Raw genomic sequence first — 18,829 nt, 5'->3', positions numbered from 1 at the left:
AAAACGTGGTGGTAATGGTGGTCACGACGTTCACGAAGGCTTCTGTTCCTGGTACATATTATTATTATTATTATTATTAAACCTGTAAGGGAAGAAGTGGAAGAACAGCGACCATCTGCCCATTAGCACACTTGGCAAAATAAATATTTAAAGTTAAAACCAACTCCATAACAAATTACAAATGTCAAGACGTTGACCCATGATAGTTTATCAAAATCTAATCCATTACATCAAATGAGGGGAAGGATCAATTTGTGAAACAGAGGGGATTGATAGATTACACAAGGAAACCCAGTATCCACAGTGCAATCAAGCGGCTAAGCTTTTTGAGGCAATCTCAAATACGTTCTCTGATAATCCATTGGTGGACATTATCATCTCCAGTTGTGCCTGTACAAGGAATGGAAAACCATATAAATTTGTATCAACAAACATAGACTTAACATGAAAAGCTGAGGCTTTTCAGGCTTTTCAGGCTTTTCCTTCCCTCCCTCTTTAGAAGCAAATATTAACATTGGACATTGCAGCTTACCTTTGCAAAGTTTTGTCTGGTCTCATCATAACGCCTCCATCTTGAGAATGCTGATACCATGCGGGAGGCAACCTTGGAATTCATGCAAAGAAGTGTGTGTGAATAAACAATAGTCTGTGTTATATATAACTCAGAAGTGGAAAACTAACATAGGAGGCATCTCATGATTCGATAGTATCATCTTTTCATAATACCTGTGGGTTTATTTTGTCCAGCTGCACAACAATTTCTCCCAAAAATTGGTAGCCTGATCCATCCTTTGCATGGAAATTCACGGGAGATCCACAAAATCCTCCAATCAGAGAATATACCTGATTCATGAAAAGGATCTAGATTAGTAACCAAGTGCGGAAGAGTTTTCTTGACATGCAGCTATCTTCACTATGTGGAGGTTATGTGGTCATCTAATGATGGGCGACATAGGGTTCTCTCTATTAGCCTCATGACTTTTTGAGTGGATACACAGTGTCGGACTATTGAAAATAATCATCAACCTATTGTTCAGAACTATCAGACTTCAAAAAAGTTGAGTTTTGCATTTGACAATATAGAAACTAGTTCTCTTATGGTGATTGGTGTTTCCTTGTTTTTTCTCAATGGTGATGCACTTTCTCAACTCCTGCAGGCCCTTGAGTAGTCAAGTATATAAAAGAATATGAATTAAAAATAAAAGGTAGCCCTCAGAATATTGATTACCTTGTTTGGATTACGCAAGTCAAAGGCAGGATGCTCCAAGAGCTTCCGAACATTCTCAACATTCCCAGGAATATCTGATGTGGATTGTAGTGCAAACCATTTATTCACAACCTGAAGAGTGAAGATAAAGATGAAAAGATGTAACAAGCTTGCTTTTTCTTAATTTGGTAACAAAACCATTACACCAAGAGGATAAAGTTGCAACACATGCAAGGTATAAAACCTCATCCTAAAGAGGACTCTTACCAACATTTGAATAGAACTCTCACAAAGAACCATACATTAGTACTTTTTAGAACCCAGCATTTATATTTCAGTTTGCTCCCCCCCCCCCCCCCAAAAAAAAAAAAAAAAAGGAAAAAGTAATACATGCACATAAGTAGCTGGAAAAAAAATATATATACACGTGACCTCACGCTATAAATGCAGAAAAAAAGTGCGACAATGAGTATTGTGTTAGTGGTTTCTAAATCACATATCAGTAAAATCAAGAAACACTGAGTTGTTGGCTAGCTCAATCAACAAGGACTATGTTGGTTGCAGCTAAGGTCCCAGGATTATATCCCACTTTACCCTTTTTTCTATACATGCCCCCCTGAAGTGTTAGGTACATGGGCTACCCATATGAGTGCAATTCCTAAGAGAATACAATATAACCACATGAAGAGAGCCCGAGAAGCTTTGTGCAATTTTAACCATTTATAGCCATTTAACATTTTGCCCCATCCACTTGGTAAGCCAGCCAAGAGAGGAAGGCTTTTCAAGGATAGTACACAACTACAGGACTACTACTAAAGAGGCATCCATACAAAGAATACTACTACTCATTATACCAATAAATGGGTCATGCAAGTTGGGACAGACATGAAAATTAGCAGGGATCAATTACAGAAAACAAACCTAAATGCCACTACGAATTTCATTTCTTTTTCTTCTTCCTTCTCTATAATCTTTTGGTCGGGGTTGGGAAGCAGAAGTAGCCAAGATACAGCAAAATCAACTTGCAAAGCCCTAGGGATGATTTTAATAATATTGGCACTGGGTCTGAACTCACCAAATAGTCATTCTCCCACTTGTTATAGAAATCAGCAAGCACATCATCACGGGCTTTACTAGGACTCTGGGCAATAGCTGCCAGAGCGGCGAACTGTTCAGTCATGTTCGTAGCCGATCTGTACTCATGCAAAGCCAGCTCGGTGATTTCTGAATCTTCAAGTGATGTGAGATACGCTACACAAAAATGAAAGAATAAATAAAAAATAACCACAACAGCATAAACAGAAGAATTAATGTCTAGAAAGAAGTCCATCATTAAATTTCTAATGACACCCACCCAGAGCAATGTTCTTCAGAGCTCGCCGAGACATATTATGATGGTCAAATACATAGGGCTCCGAACTTCTGTTTTTCTCAACCTGTTGTGATGTAAAGTTTAGTTGATGTAAAACTTCCAACAAAAAAAAAGTAATTAACAATATTGCCTGCTTACTGTGCTAAGGAACTCTGCTTTTAGTTCTGAAGCGAGCTTCTTCTTAATGAAACTCCGAACATCATGCACAGCATCAGGATCTGCAACTTCCATCAAGTCCATTATCTCCCCTTCCCCAGGCAGAGTTATCGCCTTGGCAATAAATTCCTAAAGGTTTAAAAAAAAAAAACACACAGAATTTTAGTGATTGGTAGATTCAATTGTGGTTTCAACAAAAAACCGAATTCTCAAACGAGACAAGAGCTTCTCTTCTCCCTTCAGGTACCTTATCCAAGCTTGAATCGGAAAGTATGCTTTTGATCCCTTGCACAAATTTCGGATCAAGAAACAACTCTTTGTTTTGCTGGCGATCAGCCACTAAGCTGAGCATCAGCTTTCTTGCCAATATCTGACCTGCTTCCCAACTGGAAGGTGGAAAAAATTATCATTATAGCACCCACGGACAACTGACTGTTTAGTCACCACACAGGAAAAAATAGAAAACAAAAAAGCTTTCTTCAAAAGCAAAGAAGGGGGGTTTTCCAGACAAGACATACCGGTTGAATCCATCCGAATCATGAGCAAGCAAAAAAAACAGGTCAATATCAGAAAGATCAGAATCAAGACGGATAGGGGCGCTGTAACCCCGTAAAAGAGAGGGAGTTGGACGCTCAGGTATATCAGAGAACACAAATTCCTCTTCCTTCTGCTTATTAACAAAACACAAGATAAGTTAACACTCTGGAAAAATTCATTACAAGAATAAACAAGGACTGAAGTCCCACAATTTGAAATCGTTTGATAGCAATGCACAAGTTCAATTCATGTCATAGAGACGACAAAGAAACTTCAGTCTCTGATCGCCCGTGAAAATCAAAAGCATATTCACCATTTCTACAAAGTGTTGATCCTCCGGATATCCTAAACGGACAAGTGATAGTCACCATTTAAATATTAGGATGGATGTATAAGTGGCATTTCAAATCTATTACATATCCCTCTACTTCACACTTCCAAGTGGTGACTATAAAGAATATGAAACAAGGCATGAGTGATCCTGAACATGAAATTCAGAGACAAACATCTCAAACATGTATATTATGACCTGTAACACAGAGAGTAAATACAGCATGCCATTCAGGGAACATAGCAGTTACCTTTTTCATTTGGAGTACTGTAGTGAAAACACATTGACCATTCTTTTCAATTGATTGCAGCATCCCTTCATGATACACCGACTTAAGTGGCATATCCTTCCCATTTTTATCTAGGAGACCTACTGCCACCGGAATGAACATAGGTTCTTTCAACGGCTGCCCTGGAGTTGGTGGCACCTCTTGACTGTGACAAATCCCATTGAAAGCCATGTAATGATTTCCTGAGCCCTAAAAAAACTTAGGAACAGATATCCGCAACAAAAATCTTCATATATGCACCTGAATTTTAGAGAATAAGTCTGCGCTTCAGCATTGTATGATGATGTGACTTTCACAAGGGGTGTCCCTGCTTGAGAGTACCTATAATGCAGTTTTATCCACCCACAACCATAAGATGCGGGATAACTCATGAAGTCACAGCTGAACAAGACTACTCATATCCATACCATAATAAGAAATTAGCGAAGTCTGCATCGTTGGCATCTCGCATGGCAGCAAAGAAATCTTCACATGTCACAGCTTGGCCATCATGCCTTCTGAAATAAAGATCCATGCCCTGAAACATTACACAAATATTTTCAGCTCACAACTTTCCATGAGAATCAGCATTAACAAATGGTAACGAAGTAACAAGAACATATTGTTCACCATTACAGATTATTAAGGCATAGCTTTCAAAAACAAACTCATAAACTGTATTTATATATCAAATAACATGTATTTAAATAATTTTTTCCCAGCTGAAAGTGAATAACTAAAGAATGAAGTTACAGTATGCTGAAGCATAGAGAGAATACTATGGATGGATTGTGGGCACTGTCTAGAATGGCGTAAGCTACTAAGTAAAATAAATCAAGATCTGAATGGCAATACAGTTTCTTAGAATCTTAACCATCAAAGATTCATCCAGCAAGACAAGTATTCCACTACTCAAAAGGGCGAAGCTACCCTAGAAGTTAGGATTTACCTTCTCACAACCCTTAAGGTAACAAGTGTTTCTTCAATTAAAGCCCACCCAAAAACAATTATCTTCTTCAACTGTAATCTCATATTCAGTTCTGAGATTATTTAAATATTTAAAATTCAAGAAAATCTAGATTATATATATATATATATATATATATATATATATATTGGATGAATAAATAATTATATAAAGACAAAGAGAAAGCAACAGCAGAAGCAAACAAACAAACCGAAACAGAATTGAGACCCCAGAAACTAACAATTAACCTATTTCTGGGAGTGTCACAAACAGGGGGATGGGGAAGAGAAGGCAATCTAGAAAAAACATCAAAATAAATGGCATTCCAAATTGAGTCTGAAGAACGAGATTTGGAAGTCTATCTTCTGATGTGACGCTCCCAACAAATGTGATGAATGGTGGCACCAAAGACTAACTAAATAACATGTTACGAAGGATGTTGAACCAATGTTTGTGTCTCTGACAACAGAATTTCCTGACTTTGAAAAGGACTGAATACCAGGCGATGACGAGTTGACAAACCGGATTCATCTTTCCACTTGAATGATTTAAGAATCTGAATTTCACGTGGCTGTTACCAATAACCCTGCCATTTTCATGGCTAAATAAGTGGAAAATCTTTATTTGTGAATAAGACCTGCAATGGTTCTGCTATATCTCTAACATAGGCAATAAGAAATGGTTCCCATATTAGAACTACAATAAGATCTCTTGAAAGCCTTTAAAAAGGGAAGAAACTATTATCCCATTGAATCTACTGTATTGCCCAGAAGGCGGATAATGTTATACATGGTCTAAAAACTTGCGCCTTCACAACCTCTGATCTGGGTCCTAGATGGAACTGATCAAGACATCAATTGCTAGACAGCAACCATTATATGTAACTCCTATCAGACCTCCAAAATGTATGCGTACATGTGGCCTAAAACCATTGAATTACATGCCTTGGTGTAATAATATAGTAATCTATTGGAATTTGAAGAAATTATTGCTCAAAAGGTGTTATTGGAACAATCTTAGAGAAATTAGCTTTTTGGTTTTCCTCTTCTCTGCTCAAAATTAGTAGGCTTCCCATGGAGCTTCCAATAGTTGGTCTTGGTATGACATGGTTTGTGACAATGCTCACACTTGACAAATTCCTTGATCGAATCTAATTTGGTGCTAACACACTGTAGGCCTAATTTATCCACAATAAGAGCATGCAACATGGTTAATTGATGGCTTTCCTCACATTGAACAAGCGCATAAGACTGTTCTAGTGTAGGAAAGGGAGAATGATTCAATACTTGTACCCTGATCTAATCATACTCCACATTCAAACCAACTACGAAATCATAAACACAAATCTTAACAACGTGCTTCCGATAAGTATTCACAACATCTGGATTAGTGGGGTGATAATCCCTATAGTGATCCAACTCTTGCCAAAGAGATTGCAATTTAGCATAAGACTAGGCCACAGTCAAATCATTTTGGGTAGTCTCATGAAGCTTCTTCTGTAGCTCATAAACGTGTGCATCACTCCCCAACTGTCCAAGTTTTTCTGTAGTAGCCTTCCAAATCTGGGTTGTAGTATCAAGTAATAAGTATCCACAGGCAATACTTGGATGCATGGAATTCAAAATGAACGACATGATAAGAGAGTCATCTAAAATCCATTTATTTTGAGAAAAACCTGTGGTGGTAGACTTAATAGTGGTCCCCGTAATGTGTCCAACAAGTCCTTTTCCAGCAATAGTCAAGTACGCAGATAGAGACCATTTCCATCAAAACTTACCAAAAGAAGAGCAAGAGTAGGATAATGTTTGGAGCTAGTGGGTTTATTGACCAACCAACTACGACATTTTAGTTGTTCGAATCTAATGGTGGTTGCCATGTTTGCAAAAAACTTGTTGTTCTTCAATCTTCACCCTTTTTTAAACAACTAAAATGTCGCAGAACTGAATAACTTGACCACCCAATTAGAGGTTCATAGGATAGAGGACATCTTTTTTTCTTTTACGAAAGAGACCCCTAGATCTATGGGAAATCACTAATAAACCCTCAAATAAATGAAAAATCACAAATAGACCCCTGGATATATGGAAAATCACAAATAGACCCCTAGATATATGTGAATTCACATAAGAGACCCCTAGATATACGCGAATTCACAAAAGCGACCCTTGGATATATGCAGATCACAAAGAAACCCTTGGGTATATGTGAACTCACAAAAAAGACCCCTAGATATATGTGAATTCACAAAAGAGGGATATGCAAATTCACAAAAGAGACCCCTAGTATGGTCTGGTCTATGTGAGTTCAATAGATGCTGGTTTGGTCTACTTTAGAATTATAAAGCATCGTCTTCTACCTTCGATAGAGACTATATCGTCATCTAGAATTCTGGAATGTGGTGATCGATGGTTCTGGAATGGGTTTTATCTTTCCTCAAAAGGTATCGATTCCGGGTTGGGGCACCAATTCTTCAAAGTATATCAGAGGCAATGCGGTGACGGTGGAGAGGCGACGGCTCACCCCCCAAAAAAAAAAGGATAACCGGAATCTCTAAAGTATACATGCTCTGAAAGTGTTGGCTTTGTAGTTTGTAGTACCCCAAAGTTTAGTATCTTCTATAAAGAGCCTCATAAAAATTAGTGTATGTATAGACAATAGACATAAAATTAAAAAAGTTGGCATCTGTGCAGTACTATATAACAGAGGGGAATAGAGAGAACTGTAGATTAGTCTTGAGAATCAGGAAAGTTCATGTCTTACTTTTCTGAACCCTTCACTACCCAGCAACGTTTTGTACATCCTCACAACTTCAGCGCCCTGAGAAGTTCGAAAGCATAATTCATCAAAATTAAAGAAGCAATTGTAAAACATCAGTATCTGTGCGTCTGTGTGTGTGCTAGAGAAAGAGAATGATGAGACATGAGATTTGAAGTCAAGAGATGAAAACCTTCTCATAGACCTGGAAGAAAGAAAACAGCAAACAGCAGAAAAGAAAGACATGTTAGACATTTATAAAACGAGAAGAAATGAAAAGGGAAAAAAATGACCTACATTGCATGGACACTCCAAATGAATCAAATCTTTAAACTAGACTCATTTTCAAGTCACTTCAAGAGCTGTGGTTCAACACTTAGAATCACTATACCACTTGTAACTTATATGCAATACATAAGAATAAGTACTATGATGTACTGTAGTAACAAGTTCCCATTCTAGAAAATCTTTAAGTGGCAAGATTCACTAGTCTACAGGTTGAATATGAAAACTGCATAGAACCTAAAGTAAAGTCCCATACAATATTGATGAATCCAAACTTAAGCCTTTTAAAATCCAATCTGTCGACATCTGGCCCACATTCATAAAACACTAAACTAATGCCAGTGAATGATCATGCAAAACAGACTAAAAGTATATCTACAAGAAAAGAGGGCATTTTGAAGCATACCGTCACTGCCAATTGGAGTAGGTGAGACCCCACCGCCCCAGCAAGATCAAATTACAGCGTCATCCAAGTATTTAAACACATCAGTGTTTATAAAAAATTTAAAAATAAACAAATAACATATAGAATCACTGCCACCTTTTAAAATATTTCAGGTAAAGATAGAAATTGTTCAAATCACCTGTATAGAAGTTGTCCATCTGTTCAGATACAGATAAAGCAACAGTCAGTACCAATTATGGTAGATTGCTATAAATTACAATGTTAAATAGCTGAGAATTTAGTAGAAGAATTGTAAAGAGACAGGTGGAAAAGGGGGAAAACAAAGGAAAAAGAAAAGGGGTGATTTACTTACCTTGATATATGAATGTGGTCGAACTGGATGAGCCATAGGACCAGCATCCTAAATAACCAAAAAGAACATAAAATTTTGTAATTAGAAACAGACATAACAAAGTAATAAGTCTGTTTATGTATAGTCTACGGTAATAGCTTCTTCTTTTTAACAATACAATAGAATTGAATTGTAAATTCTGAAGATGGACAAGAATTATTTTAGAACTGTAATCAAGCAAAATACAGAAGGTACAAAATGCACAAGCAGCAAGCACTGACTTCTGGGTACTAAACCACCAATTTTAGCTTTGAATCGAAATTGTAGACAAATTAGTAACAAGTTGGAAAGCATAGCCATAGAACAGGTCATACATGTTTGTCGACATTTACATTAGGGCAAATTACAAATAGACCCCCTATGTTTGCAATCAATTACATTTACTACCCCTGAAAAAAATCAATTACAGATGCCCCCTACTTTTAAGAATTGAAAGCAAAAATGGAAGCAGTAAGGGTACATCTGTAATTTTTTTAAGGGATAGTAGATGTAATTGATTGCAAACACAGGGGGTCACTATGTAATTTGCCCTTTACATTAACATTGTCCTTCCTAACAATTGAGCCTTTAGGTGAAACAGTAGCAAACGAAGTTAGCAAACTAGTCATGATAGAAGGAACTAACAAGCTACTGCTAGCCTCTACCATGGGTACTCCCGAATTCCATCTAATTCATAAACAACACTCCTTTTTCAGATTATTTTGCGGATACGGGATACATAATTCGTGAAAATACACCTCTAAACATGCATTATAGTAATTCAGCAAGGTTCCTCATGGTCACCACACACACGGACAGCCCCATCAAGTTCCAAAATACTCACTACAACAGCTGACAATATCCAACTAGTGCAGTGCTCTGTAGGAAGACAGTTCACCTAATTTTCCTGCATTTTAGACACTCAATGACCATGTCTGAATCTGGCATCAAAACTATCAGTTCTATAAGCACAGAATATATATGGGTGTATCTTGTTGTCATTGAGTGGGTGAACTTAGAAGTTGTAACCTCATTTTTTTTGCCCCTTGTCTTATTCCCAAAAGTTACTTAACGCAAGTGTAATCTTGTCATTTCTCATGGATAATGACAATTATTGAAAATGATATAGTTGATAAATCATTCTCAACCTATTTTTCAACTTGTTTTGAAAATCATTTTTACCCATGACAAAAATAACTTTTGGAAATAAGACAATGGGCAAAAAAGTAAAATTAGAATCTTTCCCATTCCTAGCGACATTGCACAATGACCATCAACACACGACCTCTAAATGCAAAAAAATCCCCAATGTTGATGCTCCTGCATGATTACAGATGTATTGATCTCCAATAATGCAAAATAGTTGATCCCCTAATTGGACGGCGGAGAATAGTGCTACTTTCAGCCACAGTACCCAACAGGTTACTATTCATCAACAGTAACCGTTGTAACATCAATACATTTTATCATTGCAATCAGCTACAGTGCCCGACAGCATCTCCTATTCATCTACAGTGACAGATGTTTAGAATCTTGAAGGAGCACTATTTTGGATTTGAAATTTCAAATTTCAAATCCATCATTGCCTATAAATAGAGGGCTCTCTCTATTGTGAAAGGGGGGCTTTTCTTACAGGAAACCCCTTCTCCATCATTCTTGGATCATTTTCTAACAATGCTCCTCCATCAACACTTGTAACACCACAAAAGATCCTTGATTATCCTAATGTGTGTGTGTGTGTATATATATAATACTCCAAAGCCCTTGTTACCTCAAAAAAGCTTTTCTCCCACATTGTAATTAGAGCATCAGACTAGCTAGCTCCAACTACAATGTGGGAGAAAAGCTTATTTGAGGTAACAAGGGCTTTAGAATTACTTGATTGGGGTGTAGGATTTTTGGCATAGGATGCCTTGGATTTGATGATAGAGGACTCCTCTTTAGGGGGACATAGTAATTTTCATGGTTGGAGAATATCATTAAAGAATGAACATACACGTCCAATTTAATAGCCACTCTAAACATTGTAACACAAAACTACTGGAAAAAAGGCCAAATCTGTGTATCCAAATTATTAACCAAAATTGCACTCAAGCACTTGAATCCAAATTTCCAACGCAATTACCCAGTAATACTTGGATCTGACTTGAGATTACACACAAGAAATAGAAATCCCATGCAAAACGAAATGAAAAACAATAAGGAGCTACACAAATTAGGGAAACAAATGAGTTGCAGTGAAACAGGGAAATAAAAAGCAACAGAGGCTTTAAAAACATGCAGAAACAATGAAATTGAAGTAAGCAAAGCATGGTTTCCACTTCCACATACACATATGACATTTACACATTGCAATGTAACGGAACTTGGCTAGAGATAAGTAGATAATTGTTAGTATTAGACGAACAAAGGCAAATACCAAAAAGAAGTGATCCAACAAAATAAATGAACTAATGTATAGAGCATTGACAGTAGAACCTGTGGGAACTGGTAACTGCGAAGCCTTGAAACATCAGCAATCCGTTTGACTGTACGGCTCCCCATGTCAGAAGAGAATTCCTGCCCATTGCTATACACTTTTAGGGAAAATCTTAGTGCAGAAAGGATTCAACACATATGATGATGCTCTTTTAAATGATCAAATCGCTACAAAACCTAATGAGACATGCAAAAGAATATTTATCATATCATAATTCATATACTATCTGTTGTACCTGATCCCTGAAGACGGTTAGACCTTCCTTCAAGCTAAGCTGGAACCAGTCACGACAAGTTACCCTGCCGTACATGTTGAGCACTTCAGTCAACTCAAGATAATCATGAAGGGTAATCATGCACCATCCATAAAAACCAATTCAAAAATCAGAAAGCACTAGTCTTCATATTAGTGGTGAAAGCAAGGTTTGAAATTTCATTTTGACTACACCAAAACACAAGTACAATGGTGTACCATGTTTAGTATGATGGTTTTGGAGGTTTTCGGTGGTTCTTACACCAGGTTTTTGGTGTACAGCCTAATTTAAGGCTAATAAACACAATGGTAATGTTATTTCTTACTAAAACCTAACACAAACTGGTCTCCTTGATTTGCACATGCCCGGCTGTATGAAGGCAAAGCTGGATCGTGTATTTTCACAAATCTAAACATAGATATACAAGAAAATGTTGAAACTTCCATTAAAATGCAAGAACGAATATCAATAACTAATCAAATCTCAACAACAATTTACAATTTACAATTTATGAACTACAATCCCTTGAAATTTTTTGATGAAATTTCACTGAAATACCGACATTTTGCAGTCAACTGACTCAATTTTGTTTCAGACCAGGTTTATTTCGGTAAGCTTGAGAGTTGAGACTACCAAAATTTCGGCATAATTTAGTACCATGGGTACAAGAGACAAAGACTGGCTTTTAAAAGTCCTAGAGCAAGTTAAGGATAAAAGGTGAACCTGTTTCCAGTCCAGTTGTGGAAATACTGCAACAATAACAAGCCCAGAAGACTTTAGTTAGTATAACTTACGGTCTTCCAAAACCATATTAGAAAACCACAGACATCACAATCTTCAATGCATGCTAAATAAGAACAGACCTCATGACCAATAACTCCTAAAATTGCAGCATAATCTGCATCTGAAGCAGTTTCTGGAGACGCCAAGACAAGCTTTGAATTAAATATCTGTTATTAAACATTTCAAGAAAAACTTTCAGAAAATTAACCAACTATGTAGACAATTAGTTACTCATTTTCAAAATGCTTTGAAGAATTAGACATACATTCAAACTCTTATTTTCCATTGCACCCCTGAAAATCAATAAGGAAAAAATTTACATTAACACAGAACGCAGATCACTAAAAGGCGTATACAACCAAAAGAAATGTGCAACTGAATTTTATCTTACATATTAAAATCTGGGACAGCCACAATATTAAAGAGATCCAGGTCATACTCAAGACCAAAAACCTGTTAAGCAAAGAGGCGCATGCATTCGGAAACATATTCCACTTAGTAAGCTTCAAGATTGCAATTAAAAAAAAAATTTAAAAAGAGGAACAAAAATGAAGAAAACTAACATCCTCATCCCATTTCATGGCTGCCTTGAGAGAATACATAGCATGGGCCGTCTTCGGTTTATCTTGTGCTGGGGTCCAGATCCTCAAGGACACCTTCCTCCCTGAACGAGTAATGAATGTATCATCCCTGCTCTCCAACTGTCCAGCAACAAGTGCAAACAGATAACTTGGCTTCTTGAATGGATCCTCCCAAAGGACAAAGTGCCTGCCGCCCTGCAATTCAAAAAAACAAAATTCATTATGAGAGAAATAGCATATATTGGTATTCAATGTCCCCTAGCCATTAGAAAGTTTTACCTCAAGGTCTCCTTGTTCTATAAGATTCCCATTAGATAATAGTACAGGATATAGGGTCTTATCAGCTTCAACGCGACAAGTAAATTTGGCCATGATATCGGGTCGGTCCTGAACACAAGAGGTAAAACTTCAAATTTCAAAAACATTTGTCATAAATATCAATTACCAAATCCACATACACAATGGGAAGAGAAAATTAACCTGGTAAAATGTGATCTTCCGGAAACCCTCAGCTTCACACTGTGTGCAGAAATTTCCAGAGGACTTATAAAGGCCCTGCAGCAAGGAAGGAAAATAATTAACGCATAGGAAATACACCTGCAAGTTGTAAGCACACGTATTTACGTTAAGGACATTAAATAGGCCTGTAAATTGCAAACACCTAATATAGATACAAATTCAGATGGGCAGGATAGAGATATTTCCATTATAGTTGAAGAGCCAGATCTCTTTTTAATGCTGCTCTAATCTTGAACCAATGAAGTCCAGTGGGAGATCAGCTTGCGAGAGAATCACGGGTAGACTACTCAAAAAAAAGAAAATAAGGTGAACCCTGTGCTGGAGGCTCCCCACACACGCGAAGTTCCACGACGGTGGGGGTAGCCCTATTCAAATATTGTGCTCCAAAGGTTTATTCACCAAGGAGAACAAGTCTGTAAAATCTTATACTGATTTAATGGTCAGATTTGACAACATAGAGTAGTCTCAGAAAAGGCCAATAACCAAAATAGAAACTCAAAATTACTAAATGATCAAATATCAAATAAATAAAAAATGTTTAAAAAAAAAAAAAAAAAAAAAAAACAGCAGCTATAAACCAGAACTCGAAGTACCAATGAGTTAATTAACTAGGGAGTAGCTAGAGGATGGCCCTCCATGCAGTGGTATACAATGTATTGTTCCCTTAAAGTGGCCTATTAGGGAGAAGCAAAAGAAGGCGTTTTCTAACATGATTCAAACCTCAGAAGCTTTTCTTGTGAACTTTTTCCTTTACTTTGTGGAGAGGGGTAGAGGGTATTCAGATAGCATTTTGATATGGAATCCAAATAGCATGTCCTACAGTATCCTTAGGTTTTTCTGGACTCGTGCTTCCCAAGGAATTTCTGTACTCTTAGTCTCTTACCTTGCCCCGGCGGCCTGGCCTGCACCGTTTAGCAGTTTGGCCCATTCCTCTTGCTATATCCTGATCAGTCTTAGTCATCTTGGTCCACAAGTCAGTATGCCAGTATAATCCCCACTCTTGCTGGGACCTGGAGAGGTGGACTGGAATTTGTCCAAATTTTCAGGATTTCCCCGAAACTAGCTGTCCTCACACAACAATGTGTCTACATGCTGGCGGCCTAAATTTTTCCTATCCCATAAACCAACGACCTCTATACATATTATTTTTTATATGATATATATAATATATAATGGGTAGGAGGGGTTGGGGGTGAGGGTGGAAAAGGTGTTTAATAGATGTTTATAAATATTACATATTTGACCCAAAAAAATATAACATATAGACAGACAATTTCACCTCCAAAGATGTGTTACTCTGAGGATATATTTCAGTAACTACTTCCAGAGTGAATCTAGCACTTGGAAGTGATGAGAGAGTGAGATGGCGTGAATCCAAGTTGAAATCCCCTTCCTGCAAGACAATAACAAATTATAATTAAGCCAGGTTTGATCAAATATGAAAAGCATGATGCCAACCTGTGTGAATTCACAATCTAGCAACAAAAGCTTTTAAAGGGCCTTAAAATATTTAAATTTAAGAATCTCATTTCCACAAAGAATGTTCATTTTGAAGAACAATATTATGAGATTAGTGTCATCATGGATCCAAGAAGAAAAAACAAAATCCAACATTAAATTCATGAATTATAAAAAAATTTGGAACAACTAGAATGCCTATAGTGGACAGACTCATTAAAGAACTGAAGGGGTAGTTGAACAAAAGGACCATCAATTACAGTAAAGCATACACTCATTTGTCTTTTTTCCCTCTCTTCAGACCCTTCATACAAATTTAAAATAGATCAGGAGGGCATCATATTTAACTGGAAGATACTCCTGGTCTACAACATCCATCCTGGTCTATGACATCAACCCTATACTAATTGGGACACCTAAAGAAAAAAAAATCAATGATGATAGGAAAGAATGCATCTGAAACAATTTAGAAAGGTTAGACCACTTATATGTGCAAATTATGCTATGCAAATACCATATTTATGCAATAGATCTGTGAAATCATAGGTCAAGATGAGAAGATGCCATAAATGACCTGAAACACCTACCACCTTCTGCTCCTTTCCTCCCAATACCCCCAACAGTCACACAGAAAAAAATCACCAAAGAACAATCAGTATTTTCAAAAAAGGTCCACTCCAGAATAAATGTAATATAGGGAAAACACTCCAAAAAAATAGAAGCCATAAGAAGTTGAGGAAGTAATAATAGCTGTTTTCAGTTTACCATCTCACATGCAAGAAAAATTATTCACGACATAATGTTCAACGTTCTTTCCTTTTAAAGAAAAGAATATCCAAACAGAGGAAAGCAACAAGAATAAAACTGAAGGAACTAACTTAGAACACCAATAAATATAGAAGTTGAAATAGAAAGCTTAAACTCAATACTTACAAACCTCAACTAATACTCAAAATGCTTTCCATCACCCAATTTTAAGATCTTAGATGCAAAAGGTTACGATTTTTAGCATTGGTTCAACTTCTAGAATGTAGGGCTTGATGTTGCAATTGATTATAGGCAAAGAGCATATTTTTCATTTTGGGGTTCCCAGACTTTGCTTCTTGTTATCATCACAAATATGATACTTCATGTTTCTTAACTAGCAGAACCATCAAAGTAAGCTTGCTTTCTCATTGGTACCAAAAAGTAGAAGATATTTAGATATTGACTTTTGCAGTTATTGAGCACATTATTTGTTAGAATCATACACAAGACCAAATACAAGCGAAACCCAACCCATTTGGATCAATAAATGCAGTTCATCCAGCCCAAAACGGAAAATCTTTTGACCCAAGATCTAACAGATTATTTATGGGTAAACCTCTAATTTGTAAATACGCAATCAAGCTGTGGAAGGCTCAGCACTTGTGATCAGGACTGGAATTCTTGGGTCAACCCAGATAGCCTATGATCCATCCAACAACATCCCAGGCCCTAAAGATATTCCTGCATACCCAGATATTATAGAAATCTGTAGTCTCTCGAATAGTACACATCAGACTGAAATCATGTGTGGGGTAGACTCTCAGCAATAAATCATCAAAAATGTAAGAGGGAGTTGAAGCAAACATGAAACTAATGCTTTCAAATTATACCATCAAAATCTAAAAATAGTACAGGTGGAGATAAATAGGAAAGCTTTAAGAAGACAAGAAGGTCAAAAGATTATGAACGATGGATCATAAAATGATACTAAAACACTGCCACAATAAATTAAAGTAAGAGCACCATATACCTTCAGTTCGTTGCCATTAACTTTAACTGATACCAGCTTCAGATCTTGCCCATCCAATACCAATGGAGAAGAAGCACCTATTTCCAAAGAAATCAATGAGCCGAAGATCACAAAAATATAGGCCACAACCACATAAGAGACCCGAAAAACTATACTAGAATGTGAGAGAGAAATAGCTTTACTTCTTTGCATGTGAGATATTCAGAATATAGATCAAACTTTATTAATTTGCATGTGAGAGATTCTTTCCATAGATTAATATTCTGTATGTAAGAGTAGACAAAAATAACAGAACCAAACAAATGTTCTTTTAATAAGTCAACAAACTGTAAATCACCTTCAACTCTGGGGAAAACAGTAATTTGTGAATGAACAATAGTTTTTTCCTCTCCCAGAGAAAACTTTAAATCCACCTGATCCACAAACCAAAAATTAAAAAGATGAACTTAATAAGTGGAAAAAATTGGCTTTGAGACAATATTTTGAATGAAATTTGGGTTGAATATCACAAGACTATCCAAGAAATCAATACAGATATGGAACAAATGGCCAATAAAATGTTGCAATATGCTCAATTTCTGCCATAAAGCACACATAAACCCTAAGTCTGTAAAACTTCAGTAATAAAATTCAAATTAATTAGACATACCGCATCAAAGTAGTACTCGGGAACCTTGTAATCTTTCAGAAAGATCTCTTTCGGGGCATCCATTTTGGACTCCTCAACCTGAGTAGGTAGGACTTCTGTTGCAACTGAACAAATCAACCTCCTGCCTGTTTGCTTTGTCCTCTGAAATAACGTTTAAGGCACCCACCAACAAAATTAACCAAAAGGCAAAATCAACCACAAATCATGAGCGAAAAATCACAAAGGTTCAGCGACAATATGGATCCTTTAAAACTAACACATACTTTGTATTTCCGAATCAAAACCAGAAGTAGAAGTCCTAATGTGAAAAAACGAAGTTTTTTTTTCTTTCAGGAGGTTAATTATGTGAAATACAGATTTTTTTTATTTTTTTTAAATGTTGGAATCAGCATGGACATGCAAATATGTACCTTAAAGTAACTTATATATTTCCACCAAAAAAAGAAAAGCAACTTACATGTGCTGACAATCGGTGAAACTGTTTATCTCTCCAACAAGTAACCTACAAAACTCAATTGATAGGTTTAAAGTGAGAACACCAAGAATGTCCTCTTCAAATTTAAACTGTCTGAATTACAATTATCTGTGAAGAAAAGAGGTGTTAAACCCATGCTCCATGGGTCCCTTCAAATACCTACACACTCCCATAACTCTAGTGGAAATTTGCTAACCTCTGAACAGTACTGCCTGTTTCTGGAGAGAGTCTTTGCTGAGTAATGAAAGGAACTAGCACGATGAGTTGTATTGAGCTGCCAAAAAAAACACTAACGTACATTAATTTCCAGGAGAAGCCATCAAAAGAAACCACTGCTTCTGACACACAAAAATGGTTCTTAGAAAAGAGAACCTCGAGGCAGTTCGTCACATAACTGCCTCAGGAATTGTTGAACAAGAGTACAAGACTAAACACAGCAGCTGCAACCACTATAACCCCCAATAACCCATGCGGGATTAGAAAAAACGCATATATAGTAGTGAGACCAAATCTTTAGTAACTTGTATATCCACTTGGTAGTGAAAACCGAACATCCGAACAATGGAAAAATAATTAACACCATCACAAGACTGAAGACCAACTACACCCACCAAAGCAAAACGAATCAGCCGCTTAATTGAACATACATCATCGCCAATGTGATGGTGATACAATTAAACCCAGATACGAGATTTAATCAGTAACAGTATCAAATAGAAGGGGGGAAAAATGAGGTTGGAAAATCACATTAAGAGAGGACAGTAAGCCCAAGAAACCCGTCTTCGTCAAAGTCGAGCCTTTGGATTGAAGAACCAAGCGAGCCATTTAATTGAGCTAGTACTCCACTTTGAAGCAAATCCAGATAATCCAACCAGATCAGCTTAAAGAAAAATAAATAATAATAAATAAATAAAACTCTCTTCTTCCCGATACTGGACTAATACAACGGAAACGAAACGAACCCTCGAACCCTTTTAATGCCAGCGAGAGGTAGACGATCTCCGCAGAGCAACACAGAGCCTATCACTTCTGTGCCGTTCTTATAAGTAAAAGGGATAAATCTAAATTACCAAATGAAATTAGGAAAAAACATAAAAAGAAAAACTTAAATATGACTTGTTTCGAACACAAATATCCATTAGAATAGATGTGACAAACGAAAGGTTTATAGAGAAGATCGATTGAAGTTCAAGTGTTCAACC

The 18,829-nt window shown here is 36.8% G+C and overlaps 1 protein-coding gene across 1 annotated transcript; it reads right to left on the bottom strand.

Annotated features, from left to right (window-relative positions):
• Positions 1-94: 94 nt before the first annotated feature.
• Positions 95-18,829, bottom strand: LOC149013814 (Peptidase M1 family protein). The gene is made up of 33 exons (XM_089160196.1): positions 18,375-18,829; positions 17,824-17,901; positions 17,610-17,654; positions 17,153-17,293; positions 16,841-16,916; positions 16,504-16,580; positions 14,548-14,661; positions 13,230-13,304; positions 13,029-13,136; positions 12,732-12,944; positions 12,560-12,621; positions 12,434-12,461; positions 12,249-12,335; positions 12,109-12,134; positions 11,368-11,431; positions 11,132-11,212; positions 8,636-8,683; positions 8,462-8,480; positions 8,284-8,288; positions 7,786-7,797; positions 7,599-7,655; positions 4,300-4,409; positions 4,133-4,213; positions 3,854-4,037; positions 3,254-3,402; positions 2,983-3,121; positions 2,718-2,864; positions 2,562-2,643; positions 2,283-2,458; positions 1,229-1,339; positions 727-843; positions 533-604; positions 95-390 (listed from the first exon to the last, which is right to left on the bottom strand). The coding sequence occupies exons 1-33, from the start codon at positions 18,450-18,452 to the stop codon at positions 310-312; spliced, it is 2,943 nt and encodes a 980-aa protein (XP_089016322.1). The 5' UTR covers positions 18,453-18,829; the 3' UTR covers positions 95-309.

The sequence above is a fragment of the Hakea prostrata genome, chromosome 6 (genome assembly GCF_041222555.1).
Source record: "Hakea prostrata isolate BN-2017 chromosome 6, UWA_Hpros_2, whole genome shotgun sequence".
Taxonomy (NCBI): domain Eukaryota; kingdom Viridiplantae; phylum Streptophyta; class Magnoliopsida; order Proteales; family Proteaceae; genus Hakea; species Hakea prostrata.
The sequence above is the reverse complement of the archived record's forward strand: the minus strand, read 5'-3'. Positions and strand labels throughout refer to the sequence as shown.

What these genes read in the sequence shown, in the direction of transcription:
- LOC149013814 (XM_089160196.1), bottom strand. Translation starts at nt 18,452, where the DNA reads ATGGCTCGCTTGGTTCTTCAATCCAAAGGCTCGACTTTGACGAAGACG. An exon ending in TGTTTTCCCCAGAGTTGAAG is followed by an intron (nt 16,581 to 16,840) that starts GTGATTTACAGT and finishes CTTTGGAAATAG; the next exon opens with GTGCTTCTTCTCCATTGGTA. An exon ending in TAGAACAAGGAGACCTTGAG is followed by an intron (nt 12,945 to 13,028) that starts GTAAAACTTTCT and finishes TTTGAATTGCAG; the next exon opens with GGCGGCAGGCACTTTGTCCT.